Source organism: Geotrypetes seraphini, chromosome 7, assembly GCF_902459505.1.
Source record: "Geotrypetes seraphini chromosome 7, aGeoSer1.1, whole genome shotgun sequence".
NCBI lineage: Eukaryota > Metazoa > Chordata > Amphibia > Gymnophiona > Dermophiidae > Geotrypetes > Geotrypetes seraphini.
In genome coordinates this window covers 122,975,500-123,000,484 of record NC_047090.1, presented here as the reverse complement: position 1 = coordinate 123,000,484, position 24,985 = coordinate 122,975,500, and the positions used below count along the sequence as shown (strand labels likewise).

Sequence of the window (24,985 nt, the reverse complement as noted above, 5' to 3'; positions counted from 1 at the left end):
AAAAGTGCCCAAGGCTTCTAAGCCCAAGCACTCACACACTGCCCCTAAAGAGCGCGAGGCCCGAGCAGGTGGTCCCATTGCTGATGCGGATCTATCCTTGCAGGCTTCGTTCCAGACCTTGCTAGAGAAGCAATTCATTGAGCTCTTCACCACCAGAGGGCCTAAGCTTCTCTCTCAAATCCAGCCTGGGCACACGGAGGCCTCCTGTGAGGTCGAGCCGCCTCCAGTGCCTCAGAGATACATACACTCTCTACAGGGAGCAGAGTCTCTGCGAGTGTCTGGTCTGGCATCGGTGCATGCATCGCAAGGAGCAGAGTCTTTGCCCATGCCTCCGTTGGAACCGATTCACTCGATGCAAGGAGTAGAGTCTTTGCGAGTGCCTCCATTGGAACCGATCCACTCGATGCAAGGAGTAGAGCAAGGGTGCCCAATAGGTCGATCGCGATCGACCGGTAACTCGCCAAGGCAAAGTGAGTCGATCACCCAGGACTCACTTTGCCTTGGCGATCTATCGGGCCGATCAGTCTTCCTCTCCCCGACGTCAATTCTGCCGTCGGGGTGATAGTTCGGGCCAGCCAATCGCTGCCTGGCTGGGCGAAACTTCCTCTCCGATGGCAGAATTGACGTTGGGAAGAGGATTGCTGGTCGGCCTGAAGCAGGGAGAGCTTGGTGGCGGTTTGGGTCCTGTTCCCCGATGGCAGTGGTTTGGGAAAGGGCAGGGAGAAAGAAAGAAAGGGGGCAGGCAGGGAAACAGAAGGAAAGAAGATAAACATTTTGGATCTCAGGGTGCTCAACAAATTTCTGGTCAAGGAAAAATTTTGCATGTTGACCCTGGCATCCCTGTATCCCCTCATCGAGCAGAACGACTGGTTATGCTCTCTGGATCTCAAGGAGGCCTACATTCACATTCCCATTCATCCAGCCTCGCGTCAATACCTCAGATTCAGGGTGGGACATCTTTATCTTCAATACAGAGTGCTTCCTTTCGGCCTGGCCTCGTCACCCAGAGTCTTCACCAAGTGCCTGGTGGCCGCAGCGCTCAGGAACCATGGTCTCCAGGTGTTCCCCTACCTGGACGACTGGCTCATCAAGGATTCCACATCTCAGGGAGTCGTCCTCGCGACCCAGAAGACGATTTGGTTACTGCAACATCTGGGGTTCGAGATAAACTTTTCGAAATCCCATCTACAACCTTTCCAGACTCTTCCCTTCATTGGAGCTGTTCTAGATACCACCCAACTCAGAGCGTTCCTCCATCCTCCACATCTGGAAGCTCTCCTCCATCTTTGCCACTTGGTGTCATCTCGCCCATCCATCTCGGCGAGACACATGATGGTTCTTCTGGGCCACATGTCCTCTACTGTTCACGTGACTTCTTTTGCCAGACTTCACCTCAGGATTCCTCAGTGGACCCTGGCATCTCAGTGGATGCAGATATCCGACCCTCTGTCTCAACACATCCAGGTCACTCCTGCTCTGCAACAGTCCCTTCGCTGGTGGATGCTATCCTCCAATCTATCCAAAGGTTTGCTGTTTCAAACACCCCCCTATCAGAAAGTTCTCACAACCAACTCGTCGACTTATGCTTGGGGGGCTCACCTGGACGGTCTCCGCACTCAGGGTTATTGGACCAGCCGGACCGCAAGTGCCACATCAATCTCCTGGAACTCAGGGCGATTTTCAATGCTCTCAATGCTTTCCAACATCTGCTTCACAACAAGGTGGTCCTCATTCGCACGGACAACCAAGTCGCCATGTATTATGTCAACAAGCAGGGGGGCACGGGATCGGCCTCCCTCTGCCAGGAAGCTCTAAAAGTTTGGGATTGGGCAATTCGCCACAACACCTTCCTCAAAGCTATCTATATTCAGGGGGCGGACAATGCCCTAGCGGACAACTTGAGTCGTCTTCTCCAACCTCACGAGTGGACTCTCCACTTGACGCCCCTTCATCACATCTTCTCTCTGTGGGGAACGCCTCAGATAGACCTCTTTGCAGCCCCCCACAACTTCAAACTGCCTGTCTGCTCCAGGATCTACACTTCTCACCGCCTCAAGGCAGACGCTTTCCTTCTGGACTGGACGAATCTCTTTCTATATGCGTTTCCTCCATTTCCTCTAATTCAAAAGACGTTGGTCAAGCTGAAGTCAGACCACGCCACCATGATTCTGATTGCTCCACGGTGGCCCAGACAACCTTGGTACTCCCTTGTACTTCAACTCAGCACCAAGGAGCCGTACCCTCTACCAGTTTTTCCCTTGCTACTCTCATAGTATCAGGGGTCCCTACTTCATCCCAATCTGCAATCTCTACACCTGACAGCTTGGTTCCTCTCAACATAACTCCGCTCCAGTTTTCTCAACCTGTGAGAGATGTCCTGGAAGCTTCCCGGAATCCTGCTACTAGACAATGCTACCACCAAAAGTGGACTAGATTTTCTGCTTGGTGTTTTTCTCATCATCATGAGCCACAACACTCCTCCTTGTCTTCGGTTTTGGACTATCTTTTGCACCTTTCTCATTCTGGCCTCAACTTCGATACGGGTCCATCTCAGTGCAGTTTCCATCAGCCTGGATGGCGGCTTGTATCTCTTTCTGCTATGCCCAGGGTGGATTACTCCTTCACAGTAAAGTCTCAGCCCATAAGGTCAGAGCAATGGCAGCCTCTGTAGCCTTCCTCAGAGTGACACCGATTGAGGAGATTTGTAAGGCTGCTACTTGGTCCTCGGTTCATACCTTCACCTCTCATTATTGTCTGGATACTTTCTCCAGACGGGATGGACAGTTTGGCCAAACGGTATTGCAAAATTTATTCTCCTAAGTTGCCAACTCTCCCACCATCCCATTGTGGTTAGCTTGGAGGTTACCCATTAGTGAGAATATCTGCCTGCTTGTCCTGGGATAAAGCAATGTTACTTACCATAACAGTTGTTATCCAGGGACAGCAGGCAGCTATTTTCACGTCCCACCCACCTCCCCTGGGTTGGCTTCTCTGCTAGCTATCTGAACTGAGGAGACACGCCCTGGTCTGGGCGGGAAGACACTCGTGCATGCGCGATGCGGGCGACTCGAAACTTCGATTTTCTTCAAGCAAGACTGCTTGTGAGGCATCCGCATCGGGGCTCCGTTGGATCACGTTACCCATTAGTGAGAATAGCTGCCTGCTGTCCCTGGTTAACAACTGTTATGGTAAGTAACATTGCTTACCACTCTTAATAAGGAGTCGAGTCCTTCAGAGTGCCTCGAGATACCTCTACACAAGGAGCTGAGTCCTTTTTAGTGTCTTGACGTCATTCTCCAACTTCCAGTCCTATCTACACATCAGGTGTTGCCTATTTTGAGGCACAAGACGAGAACTCCTTGACATTCATCTTCGAGGCTGGATTCGACTCGATCACGGGACCGTGAGTCGAGGCATAATTCTTCCCCACATCATTTGTGGAATGCATGGATGGGAGAACATCGCAGGGGAGGAGACATAGGCATCTTGGGACTGTCTGCCAAGTCTCTTCCCTGAAGAAGCCCTTTCTGGAAACGTCAATCGCTCCTCCTAAACTTACTTGCTCCACTTCATCACTGACGCTGAAACCGTGGATTGAAGACAAAGTTTTATTTTATTTTTCTTTCCAGCTTATGATTTATCTTTAATCTTATCTATTGTTTTGCCTTTTGTCTTTGTTTTGTTCTATTTCTATCATTTAAATTTCTCCAGAATTCTACTGTTCAACGGCTCCCCCTTCTGCTTCTATTCCTTTCTCTCCTCTCTTCTACCTTCCAAAGTATTTAGATCAATGCTGTCTTGTTAAAATGTTTATTTTATTTTTATTTTTCCTCTAACTCTACTTTTCACTTCTCTATTACCCTCCAGGTACAGTGGTGCCTCGCATAACGGACGCCTCGCACAGCGAACGCTGCGCACAACGAACTTTATGTCTTGATCCGTACAACGAACTTCGTTTCACACAACGAAGTCGCCCGAGCTGCATCCTTCCGCGCAGGCACTGCGCTTAACTGCCCTCTCTCCGCCTGGTTCCCTCTTGCCCCCCCGACTCCCCGACACGATCGGGGCAAGAGGGAGCTCAAGCCCTCTTGCCCCCCCGACTCCCCGACACGATCGGGGCAAGAGGGAGCTCAAGCCCTCTTGCCCCCCCGACTCCCCGACACGATCGGGGCAAGAGGGAGCTCAAGCCCTCTTGCCCCCCCGACACGATCGGGGCAAAAGGGAGCCCAAGCCCTCTTGCCCCGCCGATTCCCCGACACGATCGGGGCAAAAGGGAGCCCAAGCCCTCTTGCCCCGCCGATTCCCCAACTCCCCGACAATATCGGGCCAGGAGGGAGCCCAAGTCCTCCTGGCCACGGCGACCCCCTAACCCCACCCTGCACTACATTACGGGCAGGAGGGATCCCAGGCCCTCCTGCCCTCGACGCAAACCCCCCCTCCCCCCAACGACCGCCCCCCCCCAAGAACCTCCGACCGCCCCCCCAGCCGACCCGCGACCCCCCTGGCCGACCCCCACGACACCCCCAACCCCCTTCCCCGTACCTTTCTGTAGTTGGCCGGACAGACGGGAGCCAAACCCGCCTGTCCGGCAGGCAGCCATCGACGGAATGAGGCCGGATTGGCCCATCCGTCCCAAAGCTCCGCCTACTGGTGGGGCCTAAGGCGCCTTGGCCAATCAGAATAGGCCCGGGAGCCTTAGGTCCCTCCTGGGGGCGGGGCCTGAGGCACATGGGCTTGAGCTCCCTCTTGCCCCGATCGTGTCGGGGAGTCGGGGGGGCAAGAGGGCTTGAGCTCCCTCTTGCCCCGATCGTGTCGGGGAGTCGGGGGGGGCAAGAGGGCTTGAGCTCCCTCTTGCCCCGATCGTGTCGGGGAGTCGGGGGGGCAAGAGGGCTTGAGCTCCCTCTTGCCCCGATCGTGTCGGGGGTGCCAGGGACTACACGGAGTCACCCACCGTACCACCCGATTCGGGTAAGCGCAGGTATCGGTGGGTGGCTTATTTGCGGGGGGGTGCCTTATTTTACATTTTTTTCTAAAAAGGGGGGGCTGTCTTATTTGATGGCCCTGCCTTATCATCGGGGAAACACGGTAGAAAAAAAAAAAAAAATGAACAGTTAAGTCCCAGTTTTTGCCGCTGAGACTCTGCCCTCTCACTGTAAAATTAGACTCTACTTAGTCTGTCTTTAAATTTAAAAAATGTGTGTTGTTTTAAAAAACAATTATGTTTTTAGATGTATCTAAATAAAAATAATAACCAAAAATTTATCTTTTTTTATGTCATCTTAGCATATTTTATGCTACAGAACGAATTATTTTTTTTAACATGTATTGTTATGGGAAAACGCGTTTCACACAACGAACGTTTCACATAACAAACTTGCTCCTGGAACGGATTAAGTTCGTTGTGTGAGGCACCACTGTACTTTAGTTAGATTGTGAGCCTTCGGGACAGTAAGGGAATTTTTCAAGTACCTTTCTTATTTCTAATCTTAATATATTAAGTATATATTAAGTAGCAGTATATAAGAAATAAATTACATTACATTACATTTGTCGAGGCACTCATCGAGGCCCAGGTCTTCTTCTCGAGGCAGGCCTCGTTTATCGAAGCATCAAAGCTCTTCGAGACCACCAACTCCTTTGTCGAGGAGATCTGTTGTGAAGCCTTACAATTCTCGTCATTTGAGTTCTTCTCCTGCAAGGTTTTCTTCACCAGCTGGTTCTTCAAAATGACAACGTTATGCTTTTTCAACTCATTCCAGAAGTGGGTGTTCGTCTTAATCTTTGCCTATGGATTCAGATCTCAGGTATCAATACTCCAGAGAGGCTTCACCTTCATTCTCTGCTGTTCATTCTCTGCTTGAGGGGTTCTCATACACCTTCTCCTCAACGAAATCATACCTCTTCAAATCCGGTGTCCTTTACAAAATTTCTATGCCAAATGAGTAAAGATCTTTGGAATCTGACTCTAAATACTCTAAGGAGTATTTAGAAGAACTGGTATGAATTTCCTGTCTAATTACTTCTCTTTCTTCTTCCCCTCTTGAAGTCAGTCAATTTGTACCTTTGCTTAATCTTTTGTAAACCGCATAGAACTTCACGGTATTGCGGTATATAAGCTGTTATTATTATTATTATCCTCCTAGGGATTCTCTCAAATTACCTATGAATGGCATTCTTTCTCAAACTTTCAAAAGAAATCTTGATACACCATACTCCATTCCTGCTGTACCAACAAAGCTGGAATCTCGATATAAGATGGTCCATTGTAAATCTCAATTTCCCATCAATCTCTTCTCGTGGAGTCTTCTTTAAAAAGAACCAATCCTGCCAAAGTTTATGCCACCATCCCTCCTGGTCGAGAGGGCAGGACCATGGACAAGTTTGGTCGTCGGCTGTATCAAAATTCGATGATGACAAACCAAATTTTGAGCTATAACTTTGTCTTTACTTCTTATCTGAAGCATTTGGTCAACGCCATGCTTAATTTTTTTTTTCAAATATCTTCCTCAACATCAACTTCCAGAGTTTCAACACATGCATCACACTCTGGGTCAACTTTGCATGCATATGGTTCAAACTGTTTGAAATGTCCTCTAGAGTCACTGTGTTCTCTGTGGCGATGCGCTGTTTTGCCTGGCTCTGCAACGTAGATATGGACCCGAATCTACAAGATCAACTGGCCAACATCCCATGCCAGGGCAATGAGTTGTTTGATGACTCTACTGAGGGAGCTACAAAGCGCTTATCTGAGCGTGATAAAGTTGTTTGCTTCCATAGTCAGCCAGATGGGATGTGTTGGTTAAGCCCAAAAAGAAGCCTCCACCTGCTCGGCCTTTTAAGCCTGCTTCCTCTTACCAACGCAGATACGCTGCCAAACCTACTCCTCAGGCACCTACCCAGCCTCGTCGACAATGACAGCAGCCACGTCAACAACCTAAACAGCCGGCTGTTTCTCAGAAACCTGCACAGCCTTTTTGATGTGTTCCTTCAGAGCATAGCCAGAGTTCCTCTGCTACTTTCTCTGCCTCAACCCATATGGGGACGTCTTCAGATTTACATCAATCGCTGGAAGCTCATTACATTAGATCTTTGGGTCCTCATCATCAAGGCTATATCCTTCATTTTCACACCCTTCCTCCAGACCATCCTCCAAAAGAGTCTGTTTTAAATCTGAAGCAGTCCTCTCTACTTCTTCAGGAGGTTCAGTCTCTCCTCCTCAATGCAATCGAGGAAGTTCCTCCCTCTCAGCACAACCAAGGCTTTCACTCCTGATATTTCTTGGTCCCCAAAAAGACGGGTAGTCTGAGACCCATCTTGGATCTCCGAGCTCTCAACAATTATCTTGTCAAAGAGAAGTTTCAAATGCTCTCGCTTGCCCTCCTTTATCCTCTATTGGCTCAGAACGAATGGCTAAGCTCTCTGGACCTCAAGGAAGCCTACATGCATATACCAATTTATCCAGCTTCCAAGAAATACCTTCACTTTCAAATCAGTCGTCGTCACTACCAGTACAAAGTTTTTCATTTCGGCCTGGCATCTTCTCCCAGAGTTTTCACGAAGTGTTTGATTGTAGTGGCAGCAGCCCTCCGATCCCAGGGTCTTCAGGTGTTTCCTTATCTGAATGACTGGTTGATCAAGGCTTCACCATCTCAGGAGGTGACCCTGGCGACGACACACACCATTTCTGTCCTTCAAACCTTGGGCTTCTTAATCAATTTCCCAAAGTCCAACCTCCAACTGACTCAACATCTTCAGTTCATTGGAGCTATTCTGGATACTACTCTCATGAGGGCGTTTTTGCCTCCGGTTTGCCTAGCTGCCTTGCTTCATCTCTGTCAACAAAACCAGCTACAAACAATCTCTGCGAGAAGCATGATGGTTCTCCTGGGCCACATGTCCTCCACGGTTCATGTCACCCCACTAGCCAGATTGCATCTTCACACTCCTCAGTGGGCTCTAGCTTCTCAGTGGTGTCAGGCGACAGATACACTCTCTCAGCATATTTCTGAGACCTCATCTCTTCTGCAGTTGCTCCACTGGTGGATGACCTCTTCCAATCTATCCAGAGGTGGTCTTTTCCATCTTCCTCTGCATCGCCAGGTACTCGCTACAGATGCTTCTCCTTACACCTGGGGAGCGCACATGAACGGCTGGCAAACGCAGGGTTATTGAATTTCCAAAGAACGCAAATATTGCATCATTTTGCTGGAGCTCAGAGCGATGTATTACGCGCTAAAAGCTTTCCAACATCTCCTGACCGACCAAGTCCTCCTCCTTCTCACAGACAATCAAGTAGCAATGTACTATATCAACAAGCAAGGAGGCATGGGCTTTCTTCCCCTTTGTCAAGAGGCTCAAAAGATTTGGCTTTGTGCGACAACCCGCAATCTTTTTCTGCGAGCAGTTTACATACAGGGCAAACAGAATTCCTTAGCAGACAACCTCAGCAGAATTGTACAGTCTCACAAATGGACACTCAGCTCGAAAACTCTTCATTCCATCTTTGCACAATGGGGCACTCCTCAGGTGGACTTATTTGCAGCTCCCCACAACCACAAACTGCCCCTCTTCTGCACCAGGCTTTACTCTTCTCACTGCCTGGAAGCGGATGCATTTCTTCTGGATTGGACACAATTGTTCCTCTATGCGTTCCCTCCCACTCCTCTCATCTTGAAAACTCTTTTCAAACTCAAGCAGGAGTCAGCCACCATTGATCCTCATAGGTCCTCAGTGGCCCAGACAACATTGGTTCTCCCTTCTACTTCAACTCAGCACCAGGGAACCCATACTTCTTCCAATATTTCCTACTCTGCTTACATAGAATCAAGGAACTCTTCTTCATCCCAACCTGCAATCGTTAAACCTGACAGCTTAGTATCTCTCGGGCTGACATCATTACATCTTTCTCAGCCTGTCTGCACTATTATTGATGCTTCCAGGAAACTGGCCATTCAACAGTGGACTCGGTTTTCTTCCTGGTGTCTCCGTCATCATCATGATCCAGCTTCCTTGTCATTGAAATTGGTGCTGGATTATCTCTCTGATTCTGGTCTTAAATCTACATCTATCAGAGTCCATCTCAACGCTATTATAGCTTTTTACATGTCAGTCGAGGGAAAGCCTCTCACTGCTCATCCATTGGTCTCCAGATTCATGAAAGGGCTTTTCAATGTTAAACCACCTCTCAAGCCTCCACCTCTCGTCTGGAACCTTAATGTAGTTCTTTCCAGGTTGATGAAATTACCATTTGAACCAATGGCAACAGCTCATCTCAAATTTCTCACCTGGAAAGTAGTTTTTCTCATCTCCCTCACTTCAGCCAGGAGGGTCAGTGAGCTACAAGCATTGGTCGCAAATCCACCTTTCACAGTTTTTCACCATGATAAAAGTGGTTCTATGCACGCATCCTAAGTTTCTACCGAAAGTTGTTACGGACTTTTATCTCAGTTAGTCCATTGTTCTTCCAGTTTTTTCCCTAAGCCTCATTCTCACCCAGGAGAAACGATGCTGCATACTTTGGATTGTAAACATGCCTTGGCCTACTACATCGATTGGACAAAGCCTTATAGAACCTCTCCCCAACTTTTCATCTCATTTGATCCTAACAAGTTGGGTTATCCTGTCACCAAACAGACAATATCCAACTGGTTGGCTGCCTGTATCTCCTTCTGCTATACTCAGACTGGACTGCCTCTGGAGAGTCATGTCACTGCTCACAAAGTCCATGCTATGGCAGCTTCTCTAGCTTTCCTCAGATCTACTCCTACTGAGGAAATCTGCAAAGCTGCCACCTGGTCCTCAGTTCATATCTTCACTTCGCATTATTGTCTGGAAATTTTTTCCAGATGGGATGGTCACTTCAGCCAGTCAGCTTTGCAAAATTTGTTTTCTTAAATGCCAACTCTCCCTCCATCCCTTCCTCATTAGCTTGGAGGTCACCCATCAGTGAGAATAGAAACATAGAAATAGACGGCAGATAAGGGCCACGGCCCATCTAGTCTGCCCACCCCAATGACCCTCCCCTACCTTTCTCTGTGAATAGATCCCACATGTCTATCCCATTTGGCCCTAAAATCAGGCACGCTGCTGGCCTCAATAACCTGAAGTGGAAGACTATTCCAGCGATCAACCACCCTTTCAGTGAAAAAGAATTTCCTGGTGTCCCCGTGCAGTTTCCCGCCCCTGATTTTCTAAGGATGCCCCCTTGTTGCTGCGGGACCCTTGAAAAAGAAGATATCTTCTTCCACCTCGATGCGGCCCGTGAGATACTTGAATGTCTCGATCATGTCACCCCTCTCTCTGCATTCCTCGAGTGAGTACAGCTGCAACTTATCCAGTCGTTCCTCGTACGGGAGATCCTTGAGTCCTGAGACCATCCGGGTGGCCATTCTCTGGACCGATTCCAGTCTCAGCACATCCTTACGGTAATGTGGCCTCCAGAATTGCACACAGTATTCCAGGTGGGGCCTCACCATGGATCTATACAATGGCATAATGACTTCAGGCTTACGGCTGACGAAACTCCTGCGTATGCAACCTATGATTTGCCTTGCCTTGGATGAAGCTTGCTCCACTTGATTGGCAGTCTTCATGTTCTCACTGACGATCACCCCTAAGTCTCGTTCTGCTTCAGTTCTTGTTAGGATCTCGCCATTAAGGGTGTAAGTCTTGCATGGATTTTGGCTGCCCAGGTGCTGCCTGCTTGTCCTGGGATAAAGCACAGTTACTTACTGTAACAGGTGTTATCTAGGGACAGCAGGCAGATATTCTCACATCTCACCCACCTCCCTGGGTTAGCTTCTTAGCTGGCTTATCTTAACTGCTGGACCACGCGCCTAAGTCAGGTGGGAAGGCATGCGCGGTACGGGCTAATCGTGAACTTTCTAAACTTAAAGTTGCGATTCACTTTTCAAGTGCTGTCCCTGGATAACACCTGTTACGGTAAGTAACTGTGCTTTCCAGTGCAATAGATGAGACATTCTAGACAGATGGGTTGTGTCCCCATGGCCGTGTGCCTTCTGCAGAAGGAAATAACTCTGGATTTTTTCTCTGTGCCTCTGTACTTCACTGGGCTCCTTAGCTCTACCTACAGTTTTCCCTTTTTGCACGCATGCCAGCAGGAGTGTTCTGCTCTCTCCATTTTATCATTTTATTTGGTCTTTTTTTGTCCCTTTTTTGGGAGGTTTCTTGTGCTTGGAGCAATTATTCAGCTCTGCCTGCATTGAGATCACACAGACTTCAGCCTGCAGCTGACAGGTCAATTCCTGGTGGTACCTGTCGGCCAGGCTGCATTTACTTCACAGGACCTCGGCATCCTCATCTTTTTCCTTTTGCCAAACAAAAGTTTGAGCGCAGACGGTTGTGCATCCATACGACAGCAGCAGCCTATGTCAGAGGTAGGCAATTCCGGTCCTCGAGAGCCGGAGCCAGGTCAGGTTTTCAGGATACCTTTAATTGTTTTCTCTTTCCTATCATAAATTGTATTTCTTTCCCTTCTACCCCATTGTTTCCTTGTTATAGTTTTAATTACCTTGTTTTAATTTGTCTGTTTTTTAATGATTTTTATATTGTTGTTAATGTTTACCTCGTATTTTTTGTATATTTTAGAAATTTATGTTATTATTTGTACATCGCTTAGTAATTGTGATAGGCGATTAATCAAATAACTAATAATAAACTTGAAACTTGGATATCCACAATGAATATGTATGAGATGGATTTGCATGCACTGCCTCCTTGAGATGCAAATCTATCTCAGGCATATTTATTGTGGATATCCTGAAAATCTGACCTGGCTCCGGCTCTCGAGGACTGGAATTGCCTACCCCTGGCCTAAGAGCATCCCTCTGGCTCAGGAAGCCTGCCTTCTTTTTCTGTGGACGGAACACCACCTCCAAGAGCTATCAGTAGCACATGTGGTGGGAGTTGACAATGTTCAAGCTAACTTTCTCAGCAGACAGACTTTGGATCCTGGCGAGTGGGCCCTGTCATCGGCTGCATTCTGAATTATAGTGTAGTGGTGGGGTTGGCCCCACTTTGATCTCTTGGTCATTGCAAAGAACAAGAAAGTGGATTGTTTCTTCTGTTGAAGATCCGAGCCTGGAAGCTTAGGGTCTCACTGCTCTAGTGCAGCCATTGCCTCAGAAGTTTCTCTTAAGTTTTTACTCTCTGGCCCATGATTGGCCGAGTGATTCAGCGGATCGCGGTCCATCTGGGCCACGTCAATCTGGTGGCTTCAGGTTGGCCTCACAGACAGTGATACGCAGATCTGATGCATTTTTGCTAGGGTTGCAGCATTCAGCTGAGCATCCATCCAGACCTGCTTATGCAGGGTCAGATCTGCATGCATGCTGGGTCTGGTCTGCATGGAGGACCCGGGATGCTTTGCTCTTATGGCATGACTATTGAGTGCACAGCCTTAGAACACAGAGGCTAGTCTGATGTGGTTATTGACAACTCTTTTCAAGTCTAAGAAGTTGTCTACATTTTCTGCTTACACTAAGGCGTGGAAGGCTTTCTAAAATTGGTGTGCTCAGGATCAGGTGGACCCTTATTTGGCTCTAATCTCTGTGATTCTATCTTCAGGCCAATTTTGATTAAGGCTGTGGAGTCGGTAGATAAATGTTCCGACTCCTCAGTTTTTTGTACTTCAGACTCCGACTCCAGGTACCCGACATTTCATCTGACTCCGACTCCTCGACTCCGACTCCACAGCACTGGTTAATTTTCAGATCGTTAAAATGGAATGTCAAGTTGAGAGAAATGAGCATTTTCGACACCACCTTCTTTTTGCTTTTAATCAAGGTTCTAAGGCCGCAGAAGCTGCTCGCAACATTTGTACTGTGTATATAGTGGGTGCTATAGCTAAAAGAATCGCTCATGACTGGTATGTCAAGTTCAAAAATGGAGTCAGTAGATAAATGTTCCTACTCCGACTCCTCAGTTTTTTGTACTTCTGACTCCGACTCTGACTCCAGGTACCCGAAATTTCCTCCGACTCCTCGACTCCGACTCTACAGCCCTGGTTTTGATAAAGGCCTCACTATAGCACCTCTTCGGGCCCAGGACTGTCATTCTCATCCTGATGTTGCTAGATTTCTGTAAGGGGCACTTCGCATCAGACTTCTGGTTAAGCCACCATTCCCTTTCTGGGACCTCAACCTGGTGTTGTCTAGCCTCAGCACTATTGATGACGTCAGATGTCGACACGGCATCAATTTACCGTCATATATTTGCTGCTCTATTTATGTTTTGTGGTATATTTTTTTACATATAACCACCATCGGTGTCTGCTGAAGAAGGCATATTTATTTATTTACTCAATTTTCTATACCATTCTCCCAAGAGAGCTCAGAAAGGTTTCCATGAGTTTATTCAGGTACTTAAACATTTTTCCCTGTCTGTCCCAGCGGGCTCACAATCTATCTAATGTACTTGGGGCAATGGGGGGATTAAGTGACTTGCCCAGGGTCACAAGGAACAGTGTGAGTTTGAACCCACAACCCCAGGGTGCTGAGGCTATAGCTTTAACCACTGTGCCACACACTCCCCACACACTACGCCACACACACTTCTTTTTAAAGTATTTATTAAGTGCATCATGAGTAAAGAAAAACAGCACAATGCAATACAATGCAGTATACATGTGTTAGCAATGCAGTAACAATAAGGAGATATAAAATTATGCAAGACTGAGCTCATACGTATCAACAATCAACAGAATTATAATGCCAGTTCGATGCATGTCTGTGGAGGCATGTTTATTTAGTGATTCTCTGTGCTTGGATACTAACTGTAGGTGGGGCTAAGAAGCCTAGTGAAATACAACAGAGGCACAGAGAAAAAAATCCGGAATGGATTTCTTCTGCAGATGACACGTGGCCTTGTCTAAAATGTCTTGCCTATCTACTGGAAAAGAGCTTACCAGAGTAAATACATAATCTAGTTTTGTAGTCCGTGGAGAAAACAGTTACATAGCTGTGATGGATGCCTCCCAAACTGCCCTGCTACAGAGATGACTGGCAGTTAGTTACAGTGGCTAGTGTAGGAACCATGGTACAACCTAGAAGCTTTTCCAGAGCTTTCTGATCCACTGGAAGTTGTTTCCGAACTGGCTTCATCGTGATGTCACTCCATTAGTGTGGTTGTAGGTTCCAGCTGTCTACGGGGAAACATCCGTTACAGGTAGGCAACTTTTGTTTTTCTTGCACCACTTACCTTTTGACCCAGCAACCTCTTCAGTGAGACAATGAGTTTATGACCATTATTTGTTGGATTTGTTTCTTTGTAGCATCCTCACTCCAGCCATGTTTTGGAAGTAACCAGCAGCCTGCCCAGCTTTATCCCTTATGTTGAGGAATCTGCACAACCAGCCATGTAAGTTGCACAATGCTGGAAAACTATTTGAGTTTGGGCTGCCAGTCAAAATTTTTAGAGACTAGATAGAGCAAGAAATGTCAGTTCCTTTTAACATTTTAGGCTTGGAGAGTATCTGTTTCAGAGACTTAGTTTGTTTTCCAAAGGAAAGGGGCCTTATAAGATTGCTGTGCTTATGTCTGCAGCTGCATCTTTAATAACATGGTTTATCCTATGTACCTCAGATGTTCTGAGCTTAATCTGGGTGGCCGAGGAGTGGATCTGTCTTGGAGGATCCCCTAGTGCCCACCAATGTGTGTACATGTATTCCTGAAGGGCTATCGTATGGCTCCAGAAAAAGGATGGATTGAGACATCTTGGTTTTACTTGAAAGCAATGGAAGTAAAACCTGAATGTCTCAATCTGTTCTCCTTTTTTTCTGGAGCCATGTGGTAACCCTAAAAATAGACTCCATTAGTTTTGCATGAAACTTTTGTTTTTGTCTTTGCTTCAGCCTTTTCCCCTTTTGTACCAGTTTGCTATTGCCTCCATCCTTTTAGTTTCTTCTCTTTATCCCAGGACAAGCAGGCATGATATTCTCACATGTGGGTGACGTCATCTACGGAGCCCCGATGCGGACAGCTTTTCAAGCAAACTTGATTGAAGATTCAAGTTTGCTGAGCTGCACCACGCATGTGTGCCTTCTTGCTCCACTAGAGGGCGCATCCCCTCCTCGTGGTCTCCAGTTCGTTTTTTTCCACGGAGCCAAGAAGTCTTGTATTTTTTAGGCTCTGCCCCAAGTGCCTTCTAGCACCGCGATTTTCCACTTTTCTTTATTTTAAAGTCGTTGTGCGAGTGTTTGTTTTTTTCCTGCTTTTTCACGAAGTCGCAGTTCCTTTGGTCAACCCGGGGGCTCCCGGGTTGTCGTGGCCTCGTTGGCCGCGACCTGTACATTTTTCTATGTCCCGGCCTTTGACCGGTTTCAAAAAGTGCACCCGGTGCGATCGTCTTTTGTCCATCACAGACCTGCATCGTTGGTGCATCCTCTGCCTGAGGGCCGACCATCCGACCGAATCCTGCCCCCGGTGCGCTACTTTTCAACACCGGGCCCTCCGTCGACGTAAAGCCCGCATGGCGGATCTGTTTGCCGCCGACCAGCCCTCGACCTTGGCTTCGACTCCGGCCTTGACCTCGGCCTCGGATACATCGGCCTCCGCCTCGAGACTCAACCCCGAAGACCTCGGGTTCGCAGAAGTCCTCTGCTCCGGGTAAGTCCCCTCTTCCTTCCTCAGGTTCCTCGCCGGCGAAGAAGCCAGCCTCGGGGACACCGGCCGGGCATGGTGGGAGTTCCTTGCCTACGGTCCCGGCGAAGTCCTCCAAATCCTCGGGACGTGCCTCCACCACCCGGGAATACTCTAAATCGATGTCGCCCTCGGTGGAATGCACTACGGCCTCGGACATGCCCTCGATGCTGTCCGTGCCGGTTTTTTAGGACATTCTCCGGGCGATGATCTTGTCGGAGCTGTCCGCTGCGCTAGCCCACCTTTACCCGGCCCCTACCTCGTGTGTGCCGGACCAGCCTGAGCCCCGTGTCGAGGCCCCTCGGGGCAAGGTGCGCCGATCTCGCCACCTCTCGTCCTCCTCGGATTCCTCGCCGAGGCGCTTGAGGCGTTCTTCCCCCATGGAGCTCCGCGGGGCGAAGCGTCGGTCGAAGCACGTTGAGCCCTCGGGCCGCAGAACTTCAAAGAAGGCCTGGAGTTCTCCTCCGCTGCGGGGCCGCTCCCCGACGTCTCATGCTGGACCGCTGAGGGTAGCTGAGTTATCGCTCTCTAACCCTTGGATTCTGTTAACTCCCCCTCGGTCCGGGGCGCCGGTCCAAGGCTCCAGGCTTTCGCCAAGGGAGTTCGGGGACAGATCTCCGACTCGACGTCGGTCGGTGCCCCATACCCTGGCGTCGTCCCCGAGGGGCTCCTCGAGGCGACGCAGGTCCTCGACACCAGAGCGCTTCCCGAGTGCCTCCCCGGTGTCGGAGCGCGGGTCGGAGCGGGTGCCTCGTTATTCGAGGGATGCTTCCCCGTCCTTTTCTGCGAGGTGGAGGTCACGTTCGCCGTCCCCTCATGGGGCTCCGGGAACGTCTCGCCCCTCATTTACTCGATTTGTTCAGGACATGGGTCGAGCTCTTGACTTAGACCTCCAGTCCGACTCGAGATATTCTAAGGAGTATCTGGCAGAGCTGGATATGCCGTCTCCGCCTAGGGAGTCCCTTCGGCTGCCGTTGAACCCTGTGCTCCGGCAAACCTTTATCAGGAACCTGGAGACTCCCTATATGGTGACGGCTGTCCCCTCTAAAATGGAGTCTAAATACCGTACAATGCCTTGCCCGGGGTTTGAGCAACCGCAACTTTCTCACCAGTCGTTGCTGGTGGAATCCTCTCTTAAAAAGGCTCACCCTTCCCAGGTCTCCGCGGCGGTCCCTCCGGGTCGTGAGGGCAGGACCCTGGACAAGGTCGGCAGGAGGCTATACCAGAACAACTCGATGATGGCCTCTAGGGTGCTAAACTATACGTTTACATTTACGTCCTATCTGAAACACCTGATTGGACTCTTAGGAGCTTTCTCGGCGTATTTGCCGGCCTCCCGTCGAGGGGCGTTTGGCCTGCACATAGAGGATTTTTCCAATCTACGCCTCCATCTGTTCCATGCGGCCTATGATGGCTTCGAGCTTTCCTCCAGGGTCGCCGCCTTCGCTGTGGCCATGCGTCGGCTGGCTTAGTTGCGCCTGGTCGACATGGACCCTAACTTACAGGATCGGTTGGCGAACCTCCCCTGTGTTGGCAAGGAGCTATTTGATGATACCATCGAAGCGGCTACAAAGCGCCTTTCGGAGCATGAGAGGTCATTTGCTTCTCTTGTTCGGCCTAAACCTAATCCGCCCGCTTCCAGACCTTTCCGGGCCCTCCCGCGCCGCTATCTGCAGAAATCCACTCCAGCTTTTTTGCAGCCTCCGCCCAGGCGCCAGCAGGCTCATCCTAGGGCTTTGCCCAAGTCCCAGCCGCCTGCGGCTGCTAAGCCATCCCCGTCTTTTTGACGGGATGCGCGGATGGGGGCTGGCCCCCTCCGTCCCACGGTCAGGCCTTCTTCCCATCGGGGGCCGTCTCAGAGCCTTTTACCCTTGTTGGGCGGCCATCACGTCGGACACATGGGTCCTTGGTGTGATCTCATCCGGGTACTCTCAACTTTTGGGAAATTCCTCCCGACAGCCCTCCAAGTGCGTGTCCTCCCAATCGGGCGCAGTTGCCCCTCCTTCTCTCGGAGGCTCGAGACCTTCACCTGCGGGCAGTGGAGGTGGTCCCTCCCAGTCAACGGGGGCGGGGTTTTTACTCCCGTTACTTCTTGGTACCGAAGAAGACGGGGGACCTGCGCCCAATCCTGGACTTGAGACGCCTCAACAAATTCCTTGTGCGGGAAAAATTTAGAATGCTTTCCCTTCCAATTCTATATCCCCTACTGAACGAGGGCGATTGGCTCTGTTCCCTCGATCTGAAGGAGGCCTACACACATGTTCCGGTGCATCCTGCTTATCGCCGGTTTCTGCGGTTTCAGGTGGGAGACCTCCATCTGCAATATCGGGTCCTCCCCTTTGGTCTGGCCTCGTCCCCTCGAGTCTTCACGAAGTGTCTCGTAGTGGTCGCAGCGGCCTTATGATCCCAGGGCCTTCAGGTGTTTCCCTACCTGGACGACTGGTTGATCAAGGCCCCGTCCAGGGAGGAGGTTATCTCAGCTACCCGACGGACTATTATCTTCCTTCAGGGTCTGGGGTTCGAGGTAAGCTTTCCAAAATCCCAGCTGTGCCCCTCTCAGTCCTTGCAGTTCATCGGGGCTGTGCTGGACACGGTTCACCTGCGAGCCTTCCTTCTTTCTCCTCGTTTGGAGGCGTTGGTCAGTCTGAGTCAACGGATTTCGCTACAGACCTCGGTCTCGGCTCGTCAGATGATGACTTTGTTGGGCCATATGGCCTCGACCGTCCATGTCACGCCGTTCGCCCACCTACATCTGCGAATACCGCAATGGCCTCTCAGTGGCACCAGGACCGGCACTTGGTCGCCCGTTCTGTGATGGTGACTCCTTCTTTGCAGCGGTCACTCCGTTGGTGGACCAACTCTTCAAATCTTTCCATGGGTTTGCTGTTTCTCGCCCCGCCGCATCACAAGGTCCTCACCACGGACTCCTCAGAGTATGCTTGGGGGGCTCATCTGGATGGGCTGCGCAGTCAGGGGATGTGGTCGGCGGAGGACCGTCGCTGTCACATCAACGTGTTGGAACTTCGAGCCATTTATCTGGCCGTAGTGGCCTTCCGGCACCTGCTTCACGACCGGGTGGTTCTAGTCCGTACGAACAATCAAGTTGCCATGTACTATGTAAACAAGCAAGGAGGGACGGGGTCCTGGTCCCTGTCAGGAGGCCCGCCGTCTCTGGGAGTGGGTGATTTCCCAAAATATCTTCCTTCGGGCGGTTTACATTCAAGGGGAACGGAACTGTCTGGCGGACAAGCTCAGCCGCCTTCTCCAGCCGCACGAGTGGTCGTTGCATTCTCAGGTGCTGCGACAGATATTCGACCGGTGGGGGACTCCTCAGATAGATCTGTTCGCCTCTCCCGTCAATCACAAGCTACCTCTCCTTTGTTCCAGGATGTACTCCCCGGATCGTCTCGAGGCCGACGCATTCCTCCTCAATTGGGAGGGAAAGTTCCTCTACGCGTTTCCGCCTTTTCCTCTGATTCTGCGGACACTGGTCCATCTCAAGTCAGTGCGGGCCACTCTGATCTTGGTTGCTCCTCGGTGTCCTCGTCAGCCTTGGTTTTCGCTGCTGCTCCAACTCAGCGTTGGAGAACCTCTGCTTCTACCTGTATTTCCCTCTCTGCTATCTCAGAGTCGGGGTTCACTTTTGCATCCCAATCTCTGTCTCTTCATCTGACTGCTTGGTTTCTTGCCCCCTGACTTCTTTCCCTGTGTCTCAGTCGGTCAGGGCGGTGTTAGAGGCTTCTTGTAAAGTCTCGACTAGACTTTGTTACACTCAGAAGTGGACAAGATTCTCGTCCTGGTGTTCCTCTCATCATCTGGAGCCGGTGTCCGTTCCTGTCTCTTCGGTTCTGGAGTATTTACTTCATTTGTCTCTGAAGACAACTTCTATCCGAGTGCATCTTTGTGCGATTGCCGCATTCTATCAGCTCCTTGACGGGAAGTCTCTTTCACTTCACCCCTTGGTTTCTCGTTTCATGAGGGGTCTTTCGAATATTCATCCTCCCCTCAAACCTCCTCCGGTGGTTTGGGATCTGAATGTGATTTTGGCTCAACTTATGAAACCTCCGTTTGAGCCTATGGATAAATGTCATCTCAAATTTCTCACTTGGAAGGTGTTCTTCCTCCTTGCACTCACTTCTGCTCGGAGAGTTAGTAAGCTGCAGGCATTGGTGGCGGACCCGCCTTTTACTGTTTTCCATCATGACAAGGTGGTTCTCCGCACTCATCCTAAGTTCTTGCCCAAAGTGGTGTCTGATTTTCATCTCAATCAGTCCATTGTTTTGCCTGTGTTTTTTCCTAAGCCACACTCTCTGGCGAGGTGGCGCTTCACACACTTGACTGTAAGAGGGCGTTGGCTTTTTATCTTCAACGCACTCACCCTCATCGGACGGTTTCTCAATTGTTTTTGTCCTTCGATCCTAATCGGTTGGGACGCCCAGTGTCCAAGCGCACCTTGTCCAACTGGTTGGCTGCTTGTATTTCTTTTTGCTACGCTCAGGCTGGTCTCGCGCTGCATGGTCGAGTCACGGGGCATAAGGTCCGAGCGATGGCGGCCTCTGTAGCTTTCCTCAGGTCAACGCCTATCGAGGAGATTTGCAAGGCTGCCACTTGGTCTTCGGTTCATACTTTCACCTCCCACTACTGTCTGGATACTCTGTCCAGGAGCGATGGCCGTTTTGGCCAATCGGTTTTACGTAATCTGTTTTCTTGAATTGCCAACTTCCCTCCCTCCCTTTTCATTAGCTTGGAGGTCACCCACATGTGAGAATATCATGCCTGCTTGTCCTGGGATAAAGCACAGTTACTTACCGTAACAGGTGTTATCCAGGGATAGCAGGCATATATTCTCACAACCCGCCCGCCTCCCCGAGGTTGGCTTCTTTGCTGGTTATATGAACTGGAGACCACGAGGAGGGGATGCGCCCTCTAGTGGAGCAGGAAGGCACACATGCGTGGTGCAGCACAGCAAACTTGAATCTTCAATCAAGTTTGCTTGAAAAGCTGTCCGCGTCGGGGCTCCGTAGATGACGTCACCCACATGTGAGAATATATGCCTGCTGTCCCTGGATAATACCTTTTACGGTAAGTAACTGTGCTTTTTGGTGTTTAATAATGGGACGAATGATTGATTCTTTCCAGGCCTTTGGCATGATGCTTTGTTGAAGGCTTTCACTAACTAGCGTAAGGATGAAAGGACCAAAAATCTTAAAATAGCGTTTAAGGATAAAAGGAGGTATTGGACCTGCTTGAGAACCTTTAATATTAATAGACTTGATGAGGGATTCAATCTCTGTAAGGTTTGGTATATTGAATTGTGAACATTTTGAAGATAATGATCCTAACTCAATTTGTTCATGATCTGTTATTGTGTGATGATTTGCAGAAAAGGTTTTTCCGATCTTATTAACTTTATCAAAAAAGTAGGTTGCAAGTTCCTGGGCAGTGGGCAAGGTATTGATAGTTTGATTTGGTCTGTTGCTAGGAGTTGTAACTTATTTTAATATGGCATAAAGTGCAGAAGAGTTTTTAGCTTTCAAAATTTGACCTGAGTAAAATTTCAATTTTGCCTGATTTATTTTTGATTTATATAATTTTGACTGCTCTTTGAATAATTTGGTATTGGCCTGTGTTTTTCCCTTTCTCCACTTACGTTCTAAAGATCTAAGTTGCTTTTTAATGAGAGAAAGTTCAGCTGTAAACCATGGATTCAAAAGTTTCCGTGCAGAAATGAATTTAGATTGCAATGGTGCAAGTTTATCTAATAATGAGCTTGTGGATATATTCCATTGAGTTAGAAAAGCATCCAGAGAAACAGTCTTTGAATCAGGAAGATCTAGTTTAAAGACTGAGGAAATTGAATCAAAAGAGAGGTTACTAAAGTCCCTGAACTTGATCCTCTGATGAGCTATATGAGTTATAATATGGGAAGTTACATGTGTTATAGAAATTAGATAGTGGTCTGACCAAGGAACAGGCGAACAATAATTTACAGAGTAGTTGGATTACAAGGAAATTTTGACACCCACAGGACTTAAAACAAATATTTTGGTTTCCTATTATATTATAAACCATAAAATTATACTGCTTTGTCACCCTCTGATCACCCACCCATCCATCTCTCCCTCTTTCACACAATCTCCACTCCTATCTTTTTTCCTGAAACTGTCATTGAAATTATTTTTGTTTCACTTACATATTGATTTGTCCTATTTTGCTCATCTCTGACCCAAAGAAGAAAGTATTGCCTTCAAAAGCTGGTCAGTAAAAAAGATAAAATTATATTTTATTTTAATTTCTATTTATTACATTGCAGTACTTGAAAGTCATAAAATTTGATATATAGGAAACTGTTTTTCTTTTTCAGAACTCCATGCAAAATTAATCCCACAATAAATGGTGTTCTGAGTGCACGAAAGCCAGGAAAAGAGAAGGATCCTCTGCAGAGAGTCCAAAGCCATCCTGAGGAGAAGGAACAGAAAGTGATGTACTATAAAGATAAGGTGTGCGCTGGTGTGGAGGAGTTCTCCTTTGAGGAGATTCGGGCAGAAACGTACCTTAAAAAAATGAGGAAGAAAAGAGAAGGTAATGTGAAACTCATTTGAAAAATGTATTTAAACTGCCCTTCTTTAAGGGAGATTCCTAGTAGCAGCTGTCCTGGCACTGTTTTGCCTGATAGACTGTTTAATATTTACATTGTTTAAGATATTATAACAGATAAACTTTGTGTACTAAATATTTAATAAGCTCTAAGTCTTGTTTGAGAGGGAAGGGGAATGAAGGATCAAGAAGGCTAAGAAATATATGTGGAAAAAACCACTATAAAAGGGATACAGTTTTATGAAATGGTTTTTCCTTAGCATCCTCACCAGACCAATCCAGAACCTGAGGGTTCTGTTGACCAGCAAATGAAGACAGAGAAATAAGTTATCTGTGACTTGTCCTTTAAGGACACCTTGAGGCCTCAGATACTCAGAATTTCTCTCTCTCCAGTGGATGGAGATAATACACCATGTGGATCCTGGGCTGTGCATGCTAAGTAGGCTCTTAAGCCAGTTGGTATTGGTTAAATAAAGCTTGGCATTCTTTCAGTGAAAAAGACTGGAAGCAAAGGAAAGCTTTTAGAGAATACTGGAAAATCAGTGTCTCTTCCCTCTCACTCCTCTATTCTTTAAGGTTTTTTTAACTTAGGGTTGAGGTGTCTTTCAAAGATGAAAAATTTAGCTGATGTTTACAGTATTGAATGACAACTATTTCAGTGCAAAGGGTACAGTAGGCTTGTCCAGTGGGTTCCTTCCTCCTAACCATTGAGGATTGTAGAAGGTATCATCTACATTTTTCAACTCAGCCTCCTTGTGTCCCTGGGCAGTGCCTTAATTCCTCAGTTTTTCCTTCTGCAAGTGAGATAAGTCTTGTCTTCTTCTCTGCATCTCCTTTCATATTTTTGGGTTTCCATCTGATCTTTGAGGCTCTCTGATGCTACAGAGGTTCCCAGAAATTGTTGGGCAGCTCTGCCTGGGAGAAAATACAGCTTCTGTGTTCAGAGCTCTGTAGCTTGGGGGGAACCCTTTAGCAGGGAACCTACCTAGCCAGCCTACACTAACCTTTAGGACAGCTCAGCTCCCTGCGCTAAAAACTGCTATTGTGCTTTAGTAAAAAGAGAGGCGGTGGGTATTTGTCTATTTTTGTATGGTTGTTACTGAGGTGACTGCATAGAGTCATCTGCTTTGACCTCTTTGAAAAAACCCCGGAATAGGAATGATAATTAACATTTTCTATGCGTACAGTGTGCGTTGTGTTTTTTTAAAATTTTATTGTTGGTAAATCATTTTGACTTGGTCATTTTAAAAGTAGCTTGCGAGTCAAAAAAGTGTGGGCATCCCTGCTCTAGAGGAATCTACAAGCTTGTTTGAGGCAGAAATCTTCTCTATTCTCCAGCTGCAGTGAGAACTGATGCAAGCATAGCACTTTCCAGTTTTTGAGTATAGTGCATTACTGTCTATGGGAGAAATCAGGAGGGGGATGTGTCCTGAAAACAGTTTAGAGGGTATCTGGGATTTCCTTTAGGGTCTCCCACCTCCCAAAAACCCTTACCTGAATTTTTGAAACTTTAATGCAGCTCTTCCGGGCTATTTTTTTGTGCCAAAATGCTGTTGCAGCAGCCATCCTGGATTTCCCAATTTTATCTTAAAAGCCTATCTGCCTCAAAACACATGGATTTTGCTAATAATTGATTTCTATAGATTCCCCGGGTCTTTTTTCTACTACTACTACTACTACTACTAATTGTTATTTCTATAGTGCTACCAGATGTACACAACGCTGTACAAAGTCACAAAGAAGACAGTCCCCGCTCGAATGAGCATACAAGCTAAGCATACAGACATACAAATAGGATGCCATGGATACAGGGGGAATGGTTAATTGCTGGCTAGGTTGGTGGGCAGTGGGGAATGCGGTTATGGGTCGAAGACTATATCAAAAAGAGCTTTTCAGTCCGCTTGTAAACAAGGTAAGGGAAAAGGCGTGGTGGACAAACTCAGGTAGTTATTCCAGGTATAGGTAAAGGAACAAAGTCTGGAAAGTTGGGAAAGAAAAGGGAGGTGCTGTTGCTCGGTGATTTCAACCTGCCGGATGCGGACTGGAAAGTTCCGTCTGGAATCGGAAAGAAGTAGAAAGATTGTGGATGCCTTTCAAGGGGCTCTGCTCAGACAAATGGTGATGGAACCCACTAGAGAAAAAGCAATACTGGAACTGGTACTCACAAATGGTGAAAGGTGTTGCTAATGTCTGAGTGGGGGCTCACCTGGGAAGTAGTGATCATCACACAGTTTGGTTCACTATAACAGCTGAAGAGGAGGATGGCCACACAAAACTCAAAGTCTTGGATTTCCAACGTGCAGACTTTAGTAGAATGGGAGAGTACCTGAAGAAAGAGCTGATTGGATGGGAAGACATAAGGGAAGTGGAAAAACAGTGGTCCAAGTTGAAAGGTGCAATAAATAGAGCTACTGACCTTTATGTGAAGAAAATAAATAAAAGCAGAAAAAGGAAACCAATATGATTCTTCAAACTAGTGGCGGAAAAATTAAAGGCAAAATAATTTGGTATTCATGAAATATAAAAAAAGCTCAAGAAGAGGAGTACAAAAAGGAATATCAGATGAAACTGAAAAAAGTCAAGCAAGAGAGATGCCTGGCAAAGGCGGAAGAGCAAATGGCTATAAATATAAGAAAGGGAGACAAAATTTTCAGGTATATCAGTGAAAGGAATAAGATGAAAAAATGGAATTACGAGACTGAAAGAAAGTATGAACTGCTATGTGTAGAGTG

At 47.9% G+C, this 24,985-nt stretch overlaps 1 protein-coding gene across 3 annotated transcripts in view; it reads left to right on the top strand.

Moving 5' to 3' along the window:
- BUB1B (BUB1 mitotic checkpoint serine/threonine kinase B) overlaps positions 1 to 24,985 on the top strand; it is a 287,868-nt gene that overhangs the window by 114,514 nt on the left and 148,369 nt on the right. For all 3 annotated transcript variants that reach the window (XM_033953065.1, XM_033953063.1, XM_033953064.1), the window contains exons 8-9: positions 14,291 to 14,376; positions 22,021 to 22,238. In XM_033953065.1, the coding sequence (XP_033808956.1) occupies positions 14,291 to 14,376; positions 22,021 to 22,238 (304 nt within the window). The remainder of the gene's footprint in view (positions 1 to 14,290; positions 14,377 to 22,020; positions 22,239 to 24,985) is intronic.